The following is an 11,812-nucleotide window of genomic DNA, read 5'->3' as shown; positions in this document are numbered from 1 at the left end:
GAGTTTCTAACTGAAAAAAGGTAAACAAACAAACAAAATCACAAACAAAAACGACCCGCCCACCCAACCACCCAACCAGCAAACCAAGCAAACAAAACCTAACTGCCCCTTCTCCAGTGAATTCCCTTGGTAGTACTGATTCATATGTTTTCCTTTTCTCTAGTTCTGTACATCTTAGTTGACTCTATCTTTAAGTCTAGAGCTTAGTTTGAATCCTCAAAAATATTGTTTGGCTTTATATTTCCTTTGGTTTTCTGTATAAATCTTACATCAGTATATTGCTTTCTACCAAAAAGTCCACAGAGGTCTTGTTGGGAATTAGAATTTCATTAAACCTGTAGAACTTAGGATAAATTAAGATCATGTTTGATTTTTCTTCTCTTCTGTTCTATGAAACAGATTGAGAAGCCTCGGCATCAGCTCTTTAATGTTTTGCTAGGATTTGGCAATGAACTCTTCTAGGCCGGGCTTTTATCCATTCATCAGTTAATGGGCATCTAAGTTGACTCTAGGTCTGTGAACAGAGCAGCAATAAACATGAGTGTACCCGCGGTAGGATATGTAGAGTCCCGTGCTCTGTGCCCAGGAGTAATACAGCTAAATCGTATGGAAAGTCTCTTCTTATTTTTTTTTAAGAAACTGCTAACTGATTTCCATAGTGACTGCATCAGTTTGTACTCTGCCAAACAATGAATAAAGATTCCCTTTCTCAACATCCTCGAGAACATTGCTGTCATTTGATTTCTTGATGATAGCCATTCTAACCAGAGTGAGATGGAATTTCTAAAGAGTTTCTATTTGCATTTCCTTGGTGGATAAAGATATGGAGCACTTTTAAAAATAATTTTTGGGGCTTTGTACATCTTTCAAGATTTCTACTTAGTTTCATAGCCCTTCCCCATCTTCAAATCAGGTTGTTTCCTTGTTTCTTTTTTTTTCAGGTTTTTTTTTGTGTAAATTATGAGTATCACTTCGTTGTTAGTCACACAGCAGGCAAGGATCTTGTCCCATTCTATAGGCCATCTCTCCATTCAGTTAGCTATTTCTTTTCCTGTACAGAGCTATATAATTTCTTGAAGTCTCATTTGTTGGTTGTTGGCCTTATTTCCTTAGCACTTATTTCCATTCAGAAAGCCTTACCTATATCTTGATGTGGTTTTCCTACTTCTTCCTCTTAGCAGTTTCAGAGGTCTGAGTTTTACATTAAAGGCTTTGATCTATTCAGAGATAATTTTTCTGTAGAAAGGGAAGTGTTTAGTTCCATCCTTCTACATGTAGATATCCAGTTTTCCTCTCACAATCTGTTGAAAAGGTTCTTTTCTTCCAATGCACACTTTTAGCGTCTTTGTCAAAAACTAGGTGGCTTTAGCTGTGTGGGCTTACATCTGGACCCTCCAGCCTATTTCACTGATCAATATGACTGTTTTTGTGTCAGTACTGTGCTGTTTTTAATTACTATAGCTGATCTGTAGTATAACTTGAAATCAGACAGATTACCCTGAGACAAGGGTATCCACTCTCTCCACTTTTACTCAGTAGAGTGCTTGACTAGAACAATAAGACAAGAGAGAGAAATATTCTTTATCCTCAGGATTGTTTTGTCTATCCGGGGTCTTGGTGATTCCACATGAGTCTTAAGATTGTTGTCTCATTTTCTGTGAATACCTGTTGGACGTTTGAGGGAGGAGTTTCATTGAATGTGTAGGTTGCTTTTGGAGGAGCAACAATTTTTACATTATTAATTGTCCCAATCTATGGGCATGGGAAGTCTGTGCGGCTTCTAGTGTCCTCGGGTTTCTTCTCTGGGCTTTAAAGCTTTCACTGCTGTGGCCCTTCACTTCCTTGGTTAGTTAGGTTTACTCTAAGGCATTTTCTAGGCTCTTATGAACAGAGTTGTTTTCTTTTCTCAGCATGTATGTCATTGGTTTGTAGGAAGGCTACAGTTTTTTTTTAAGTTTGTATCCTGCCACTTTGTTGAAAGGGTTTATCATTTTTAAGAGTTTTTAAGCAGAGTCCTGATGGTCTCTGTGTATAAAATCATCACCATCTGAGAATAAGGATATTTTAATTTTTTCCTACTTGTATCCTTTCTATTCTTTCTCTTGTTTTATTCCTGATCTTGGCAGATATGCTCTGAGTTGTCTCAGTTTACTGTTGTTCTGGCTGTGGGCTTGTTATATACAGCCTTTCCTGAGCTGAGATATACCATTCCCTCTATTCCTAGTCTCTTCGAGGCTTTTGTCACAAAGGGACATTAGACTCTGTCAAAGGCCATTTCTTCACTTCTTGAGGAGATCATGTGATTTCAGTTATCAAGTCCATTTGTGTGTTGATTTGTGTGTGTTAAACTATTACTCCATCCTGTAATGAAGCCATAGTTCATCATAGTTAATGAACTATCTGATGTATTTGTGAACGCAGTTTGTAAATAATTTGTTGAGTTTTTTTTCATTTTTCTTCATGAGGGAGATTGATCTATAATTTTCTTTTTATGTTGTATACTTGAAAATCAATTAGGAAGGGATACTTTTTGTTATCATTTATGAATAGTTTGCAAACCATTGGTGTTAGTTCTTCCTTATAGATTTCAGCAATGAATCCATCTGGGTATGGAATTTTTTTCAGTTGGGAGAATATTTTTTAAAACTGCTTTAATTTTGTTGCCTCTATAGAGACATAAATTGTTTATATTATGGTTTAATTTTTGTAGGTCATATATGTTGGGAAATTGATCTGTTTCTTTTAAATTTTCACATTTAATGGACTGTAAGGTTTTAAGATATTACCTACATAATGATTTTCTGAATTATTTTGGTATCTGTTATAAAATCTCCAGTTTTTCTTGAATTGTGTTAAATTGAGTTTTCTTTTTGTTAGTTTGGCTAAGAGTTTGTTAGTCTTGCTTTAAAAACAACTCATTGTTTTATTAATTTTGTGTGTTTTTTCTTTGCTTTTTATCAATTTCTACCTGATCTTAATTACATCTTTCCATCTATTAACTTTGAGTTTGGCTTGTTTTTATTTGTTCAAGGCCCTACCTATGGTCACCATTATTTACTTGAGATCGCTGAACTTTTAGTTAGGGAACTTTTCACTACAAACTTCACTTTTAGGACTACTTTCATTGTGACCTAGATTTCGGTATGTTGTGCTTTTCGTTTTCATGCAATTCTAGGACTTACATTTTCTATCTTGATTTTATCAATGACCCATTTATTATTCAATAGTATGCTTGTCAGTCTCTATGAAGTTTCTCTTCATATTGACTTCTAGTTTTGTTCCATAGAATTCTTTATTTCATAGACTATAAGAAATTGTTTCAATTTTCTTGTATTTGTTATGTTTTGATTTTATCTATTATCCATTTTGGAGAATATTCCATGCACTGCTGAGAAGAACATTTTTGGATCTGCAGTTTAGTTGGAAAGTTGTGTCCATGATTTTATTTAACTTAGATGTTTCTATATTTTATTGGTCAACATTACCTCTATTGGTTAGAATAGTTTATTAAAGTCACCATCTATTATTGTGTTTGAAATTAATGTCTTTACATCTAGTAATGTTTGTTTTCTAAAATTAAGAGTAACTGTGATTGGTGATTATCTGTTTCAGATTGTAGTGCTCTCTTAATGGATTGTTCTCTTAATAGTTATGAAGTGAAATTTTAATTTGTGATGATTAATCTTGGTTTCAAATATGTTTTGTCAAATATTAGGATAGTGACAGTTGCTTGTTTCCTCGGAACATGTTCTTTCACCCTAAGATTTTATTTGTCTTTGATGGTGAGGTGTGTTTCTTAAAGTCAACAAATAGATGGATCCTGCTTTTAAATCCAAATTGCTAGTCTTTCTTTTGAGTGAGAAATTGAGACCATTACTATTCAAGAGTTACTGTTGAAATGTGTGTGTTAATTTCTGTTACACCATTGATCTTGTAGTGTTTGATGTTTTCTTGTTCCTCACTTGCTTAACTTACACTAATATTATTTCTTGTATCTTCATGGGTGTGTTTATCTTTCTCTTTGGTCTGAAGGATTCCTTCAAATATCTTTTGTAGATGGCTTAATGGTCCTCAATTGCCTTAGCCTATTTTTTTTTTTATCATGGAACTTTTTTCCCTTCAGATATTACAATGTGGCTGAGTACAGTGGTTTGAAAGAGCAGTTGTTGTCTTTTAGGACTTGAAATACATCCTTCCAAGCCCTCCTGACTTGGGAAGTCACAGTTAATAAGTTTGCTATTGTCGTAATGAGTATACCTTTATATGTGATTTGGTGTCTCTCTATGGCAGCTTTCTTTTTTTTTTTTTTAAAGATTTATTTATTTATTATATATGAATACACTGTAGCTGTCTTCAGACACACCAGAAGAGGGCATCAGATCTCATTACAGATGGTTGTGAGCCACCATGTGGTTGCTGGGATTTGAACTCAGGACCTCTGGAAGTGCAGTCAGTGCTCTTAACCACTGAGCCATCTCTCCAGCCCTACGGCAGCTTTCAATATGCTATCTTTGTTCTATTTATTATTTTAATTACAATGTGAAGAGGTTCTTCTCTGGTCTTGTCTGTTTGGTGTTGCAAGTTCTTGTACCCAGACGGGTGTCTTTTCTCTTAGATTTGGGATATTTTCTGCTGCAAAGTTGATGAAAAATTTTCCTCTGCTATTAGCATCTAAGTTTCCTCCGTCTATGTCCATGAATCATAGATTTGGTCTTTTCATAGTGTTCCATAGATAGTGAATATTCTGTTTGTAGTTTTCTTTTAAATTCATCTTTGACCAATTGCTCTACATCATCTTCAAGTTCTGATATTCTACTTTTCCCTGGATCTAGTACTTTGGTGAGGCTTTTCATGGTGTGTGTATGTATTGCATGCATATGAATGTAGGGATGTGCATATGTGCACACACATACAGACCAGAGCAAAACACCAGATATCTTCTTCTATTTTCTAACTTATTATTTTAAGATGGATCTCTTACCGAACCTGACCTCACTTTTGGTTTATTTGTTTTTTGGTAGGTATCCATCAATGCTGTAGTTAGAAACACATATAGCCATGCTCAACTTTTTACATGGTTCTGAGGACTCAAGCTTGGCTCCTCAAGTCATGCTTGCCAAGCTCTTCCTCACTAAGACACATATACTGCTTCTATTCAAATATTGGGTTTCTTGTTTCCACTCTTTCAGTTTGATTTTTTCAATATTTCTATATTTTTGGTGGATTCCACTTTCATATCCGTGATGGTTTGTAAAAGTGAGGTCAGGGAGTGGCACTATTAGAAAGTGTGGCCCTGTTGGAGTGAGTGTGGCCCTGTTAGAGTAGGTGTGGCCTTGTTGGAGTAGGTGTATCACTGTGGATGTGGGCTTTGTCCTAGCTTCCTAAAAGCCAGTATTCTGCTAGCAGCCTTCAGATGAAGATGTAGAACTCTCAGTTCCTTTTGCACTATGCCTGTCTGGATGCTGCCATGTTCCTGCCTTGATAATAGTGGACTGAATTTCTGAACCTGTAAGCTAGCCCCAATTAAATGTTGTCCTTATAAGAGTTGCCTTTCTTGGTCATGGGGTCTGTTCACAGCACTAAAACCCTAACTAAGATAATATCCTATATTAAATTTCTTATTTTGCTTACTTGTTTGTATTCTCTAGGAATTCATCCAGAAATCTGTGTCTTCTTTGGTTTCTTTTGAATATACTTACAATCATTCTTTTGAGTTATTTGGCATTTTCTTAATTCATTCTCATTGGAGACTGTTAATCTGTGAATTGTTCATTTTTGGAGGAGTTGCATTGCTTGTTTTTTCCTATTTCTTTGTTTGAGCATTGGTGCTTACTCTAGGATCAGGAGGTTGGTTGGTTGCTTTTAACCATGCATAGTCTTTCAGCATTCAACTGTAGATTTGGATGTTGAATACTTGCTTCTCCTTAATTTCTTTTGTCTGCTTAATTTGTGGAAGCAACCAGCCTCTACCTATATTCTCTTTATTGGTGCTTTGACCTCATAATTCTATAGATATTATAACTAGGTCATTAATAATTCTTACTTCTCATATTTTTTCTCTCTTGGGGGAAAGGTTTTTTAATTACTTTTTTTTTTACACTTTAGCTGTTGCCTCCCTCCCAGTCCCCCCTTCCACAGTTCCTCCCCTCTCTCACCAAAAGGATGCGCCTACCTTTGCTTGCCAGGCCTCCCCACTCCCTGGGGCCTCTAGTCTCGAGAGGGTTAGGCAGATCTTTTCCCATTGAGGCCAGACCAGGCAGTCCTCTGCTGTATATGTGTTGGGGGCCTCTGAATAGCTCGTGTATGCTGCCTGGTTGGTGGCTCAGTATCTGAGAGATCTCAGGGATCTGGGTTAGTTGAGACTCTTAGTCTTCCTTATGGGGTCACCCTCCTTCTCAGCTTCTTCCAGCCTAATTCAACCACAGGGGTTCACAACTTCAGTCCAATGGTTGGGTGTATCTGCTTTTGTCTCAGTCAGCCGCTTGTTGGGCCTCTCAGAGGACTGCCAAGCTATGATTCTGTCTGTAAGCACACTATACAATCAGTAATAGTATCAAGCCTTGGAGCCTCCCCTTGAGATGGACCCCAAATTGGACTGGTCACTGGACCTCCTTTCCCTCAGTCTCTTCTCCAGTTTTGTCCCTGCAGTTTAGACAAGACCAATTCTGAGTCAGAGTTTTTGACTGTGGGATGGCAACCCCATCCCTCCACTTGATGTCCTGTCTTTCTACTGGAGGTGGACTCTACAAGTTCCCTCTTCCCACTGTTGGAAGTTTCATCTAAGGTCCCTCCCTTTGAGTCCTGAGAGTCTCTCACCTCCCAGGTCTCTGGTACTTTGTAGAGGGCCCCCCATTTCCTATACCCCAAAGTCGCATATTCCCATTCATTCTGCTGGTCCTTGGGGTTTCTCTCCTGTCTTCTCGATCCCCCTGATCATGTTCCCCCTTCCTCTCCCCCTCTCTTCTCCCACCAAGATCCCTTTCTTCCTCTACCTCCTGTGATTATTCTTTTTCTCCTTCCCAAGAGGGATTGAAATATCCTCATTTGGGCCTTTCTGCTTGTCAATCTTCTGAGTTCTGTGGATTGTATCCTGGGTATTCTGTACTTTTTTTGGCTATTATCCACTTATCAGTGAGTACAGACCATGCATGTCCCTTTGGGTCTGAGTTACCTCACTCAGGATAATATTTTTTAGTTCCATCCATTTGCCTACAAAACTCAGGATGTCCTCATTCTTAATAGCCAAGTAGTATTCCATTGTGTAAATGAACCACATTTTCTGTATCCATTCTTCTATTGTGGGACATTTGGGATGTTTCTAGATTCTGGCTATCACAGATAAGGCTGCTATGAACATAATGACACATGTGTCCTAATGGCATGGTGGGGCATCTTTTGGGTATATGCCCAAGAGTGGTATAGCTGGGTCTTCAGGTAGATCTATTTCCAGTTTTCTGAGGAACCTCCTGATGGATTTCCAGAGTGGCTGTACCAGCTTGCTGTCCCATCAGCAATGGAGGAGTGTTCCTCTTTCTCCACATCTTCAACAATGTGTGCTGTCACCTAAATTTTTGATCTTAGCCATTCTGATTGGTGTAAGGTGGAATCTCAAGGTTGTTTTGATTTGCATTTCCCTGATGACTAAGGACTTTGAACATTTCTTTAAATGCTTCCCAGCCATTCGAGATTCCTCTGTTGTGCATTCTCTGTTTAGCTCTATACTGTTTTTTGTTTGTTTGTTTGTTTGTTTTTGTTTGTTTGGTGGTTTTTTTTTGGATTGAGTTGTTTGGTTTTTTGGAGGTTAGCTTGTTGAGTTCTTTATATATTTTCAATATTAGCCCTCTATTGGATGTAGGGTTAGTGAAGATTGTTTCCCAGTTTGTAGGCTGCTGTTTTGTCCTATTGACTGTATCTTTTGCCTTACAGAAACTTTTCAGTTTCATGAGGTCCTATTTTTCAATTCTTGATCTTAGAGTCTGAGCCATTAGAGTTCTGTTTAGGAACTTTCCACCCATGGCAATGAGTTTGAAGCTCTTTCTCACTTTCTTGTCTCTTAGATTCAGTATATCTGGTTTTATGTTGAGGTCTTTGATCCACTTGTACTTGAGCTTTGTGCAAGGTAACAAATATGGATCTATTTTCATTTTTCTACATACCAACTGCTAGTTAGACCAGCACTGTTTATTGAAGATGCTTTTTCCCCCACTGTATATTTTTGGCTTCTTTGTCAAAGATCAAGTGTCCATAAGTGTCACCATAATTCTTGCTTTTCCGTTTTGGCCAAGTAGAAGTTCAGACTAGGAATTTTGCTTGTTTATCTGTTTTTTTTAAACTTTGTGCATGTGTGTGTGTGTGTAAGCATGCATGCATGTGTGTAGATTTCCTGAGGAAGACAGAAGAGGCTGTCAGATCGCCTGGAATTGTAGTTATGGGCAGTCGTGAGCATCCCCATGTAGATTTTTGGAACTGAAGCTTGATCTTCTGGAATAGCAACATGACGTCTTAATTGCTGAGACATATTGCCAGCCCCACCCCCTAGACTAGAGACTCTTCGGTGCAGACACAGAATGATGTCATAAAAAACAAAATGGAACATGTCTGAATGCTTTCGGTAGGAGAGACACTTGCCTCGCGTCAGCTCCTCTATGACTTTATAACTGTTTCTATAATTATGTCTTATTCTTGCTTGTTTTCCTCATGAGTGGTCTTGTTTGTTTTTAAATACTTATGTCAAATCAACACACACACACACACACACACACACACACACACACACAGAGTCTGGATTTACATGTTCTTTGAAAGCCCTTTGATATGAAAACACCATTCTTTAAACTTTTTTCTTTTATTTTGTTTGGATTATGTGTGTGCACGTGTTCCACAGCACAAAAGTAGCAGTCGGAGAAAAGCATATGGGAGTTGGCCTTCTCCTTCTACCATGCAGATACCGGGGATCACGCTCAGGTTTTTTGCCTTGGTGACAGATGGCTTTACCTGCTGAGCCATGTTACCAACCCAGGAACAGCTTATCTATCATGATACACTGAGAAAATTTACTATCTGTTCATTTACTATCTGCCTGCTTCCCCTTTTATTACTAATAAGAAAATGTCTGTGAGTGAAATGTCATGTTTAGCTTCTGTAAAAATCCTTAAAGTAAGGCAGAGTTTTCTTCTTTGTTCTCCTATTTTCTGCTAGCTGTAACTTGGATGAGAAAGGTGAACAGCAAAGTGGAAGATGCCTGAGTTCTTAATGCCATTGTGAACCCACATGTCCCCTCCCTCCTCCTCTTCCTATTTCTCTCTCCCTTCAGATTCATTTTTAAGACAGGCCCTAACTATTCACTCCACATCAACTTCAAACTTGCAGTCCTCCTTTCTCCTCAGCCTGAAGAGATGCTGGGTTACAGGTGTGCACCACCATGCCAGCTTATACTTAATTCTAATTGTATAATATGTTTGTGGTGTTGGCAAAAAAGGAAAAGAAATGTGCATTTTTTTCTTCCAGTTGCGCAGGTAACCAACAGAGGAAAGTGAATCTCTGAGTTGGAGGACAGCTTGATCTAGAGACAGCCAGGGTTACACAGAGAAACACTATCTCAAAAACAAAACACAATAAAACAAAAGTTTATTTTTTTCAACTGTTGCTGTTTCGAATATTCTACCATGCATAGTTGAAGCTAACTGTGACTGATCCCACATGGAGAGTGTACTGGATAGGTTTATGTCAACCTGACACAAGCTAAAGTCTTAGAAGGGAACCTCAAGAAAGAAAATACCTTTAAAGACCCTGCTATAGGCATGACTGTAGGGCATTTTCTTAGTGACTGATGGAGGAGGACCTAGCTGTTGGCTGGTGTCCCTGGGTTCTATAAGAAAGAAGTCTGAGCAAACTATGAGGCACAAGCCAGTAAGCAGCATCCCTCCATGGCCTCTGCATCAGTTCCTGACTCCAGGTTCCTGTCCTGCTTGAGTTCCTGCCCTCACTGCTTTTGGTACTGAATTATTATATGGAACTGTGAGCAAACTAAGTCCTGTCCTCTTCATGGTGCTTTTGGTCATGGTGTTTTATCACAGCAATAGTAACTCCAACTAAAGCACAGAGTAAGAAGGAAAAGGAACAGGAGGTTGGGTTTGAATCACACATTAGGAGGATGGCATTTTTCATATGTCACCCATGCATTTAACATCCTGGGTTATTTCAAGAGAATGTTGCAGTTAGATACTGTGTGATTGATGCTTTTAGCACCTTTTGGTTGACTAGGGTAGAAATGTGGTCTCACTTCAGAAGTGAGAGAACTATACCTAGTGTGGTGCAATGGCTACAAAAAGTGTTCAGTGAGTTAGTTGGGAAGCTTTTATTACTTTTCCTTGAGTCCCACATTTCATCCTTGATTGTAAATGTGTGTTCTTATCTATCTGTTGTTGATAGAATTGTCTATGGATGACAGGTTAGAGTAAATGAACAGGAGCTACCCTAGGTTCTGATTATTTTGTTTGTCCTTCCAGCAAAAGGGTGAATCATGGAAGAGAGCCAAGCTGAGTCCAGTAGCAAGCCAAGAAATACAAATGAGAATGCCAATCCATGGATAAAACAGTACTTCAACCACAGATGCTGGATCACCTTCCTGACTGGCTGCTACAGCTGCCAATGGCAATACAGAGAGTGGGAAAAAACTGAACTTGGATCCTGTTGCTGCTCCCGGGTACAGAGATGGAAAGGAGTTAGACTGTCCTTACTTAGATGTGGGTGTGGGTGTGTCCCTAACCACTGCAGAGTTCATTGGAAGTCCCAAGGTTGGGTACACTAAACTCCAGTTTTCCCATCAAAGTATCGTGAATGTCTAGAGCCAGAGTGGAATGGACTTGATGTCTTCTTTTCCTCCCTTCCCTTTTCCTTTCCTCTCTTTTCTTTCTTGCTTCTTTGGTTTTACAGGAGGTCAGATCTATGTTTTGTGTATGCTAGGCAAAAGCTACCAATCTTGTATTGCTGAACACTTTATTCCCTTTCTTTTTCTTGATGTCATTTTTATATCATCCATTTATTCTCTCCTACACTTTTACATTTATTCACTGAATTTTGAAGAAGACTTAGATGTTCACAGGAGATTATAGGAATGTTCAAATCTTCCCCCTCCCCAAAAAAAGGATGGGGACAATAAGAATAGGGGTGTGGGCTGAGTACAGTTTACAGTTTTTCCCGTGTACAAAACTACTCTTCTGATAGTCCATGTCTATCTTTTAAGTCTCGTGATTTGAGGAATATTTCATTCAATTGCATATACCCTCAGTTTTCACAAAGTAGTGTAGAAAATTATAAACTATATTGAGAGATGGTGAAGTTAGCAAACTGTTGACCTAGATAAACAATATACAATTTTTACCTCCTTTGAATTTATCTTTCATACTCATCAGACCAACTCCAGAAATATATATGATGTAAATATTTATGATTGTATATTTATATTTAACCCCTTATTCCTTTAATTTTATTAAATTCTCATGCCAGTTTCTAGTTCACCAATGTTAAATATGAGTGACACTCAAGTGAAAACTTTGAAACAAACAAAACAGAGAAATTCTCCAGCCTAGAATAGCTGAGATACCACAAAGATGTACCTAAGAAGCCCCCAATCAAAACCCACTGTGCTGTTAAGCTGAGTTTCATAATATGCTAATCACCATAAAGGCATTAAGATGAAAAAAAAAGAATACCTAAATCTTTCATTATCAATAGCAGCTCTTGTGTGAGTCTTTATATTTTTTAGAGAGAGAGAGAGAGAGAGAGAGAGAGAGAGAGAGAGAGAGAGAGA

The 11,812-nt window shown here is 38.2% G+C and overlaps 1 protein-coding gene across 1 annotated transcript in view; it reads left to right on the top strand.

Annotated features, from left to right (window-relative positions):
• Positions 1-10,522: 10,522 nt before the first annotated feature.
• The window catches only part of Gdpd4 (glycerophosphodiester phosphodiesterase domain containing 4), an 88,596-nt gene continuing 87,306 nt past the window's right edge, over positions 10,523-11,812 (top strand). The window contains exon 1 of the mRNA XM_028770751.1: positions 10,523-10,705. Within this exon, the coding sequence (XP_028626584.1) occupies positions 10,523-10,705 (183 nt within the window). The remainder of the gene's footprint in view (positions 10,706-11,812) is intronic.

This window comes from Grammomys surdaster, unplaced genomic scaffold, assembly GCF_004785775.1.
Source record: "Grammomys surdaster isolate TR1022 unplaced genomic scaffold, NIH_TR_1.0 203, whole genome shotgun sequence".
In the NCBI taxonomy this organism is placed as follows: domain Eukaryota; kingdom Metazoa; phylum Chordata; class Mammalia; order Rodentia; family Muridae; genus Grammomys; species Grammomys surdaster.
The sequence above is the reverse complement of the archived record's forward strand: the minus strand, read 5'-3'. Positions and strand labels throughout refer to the sequence as shown.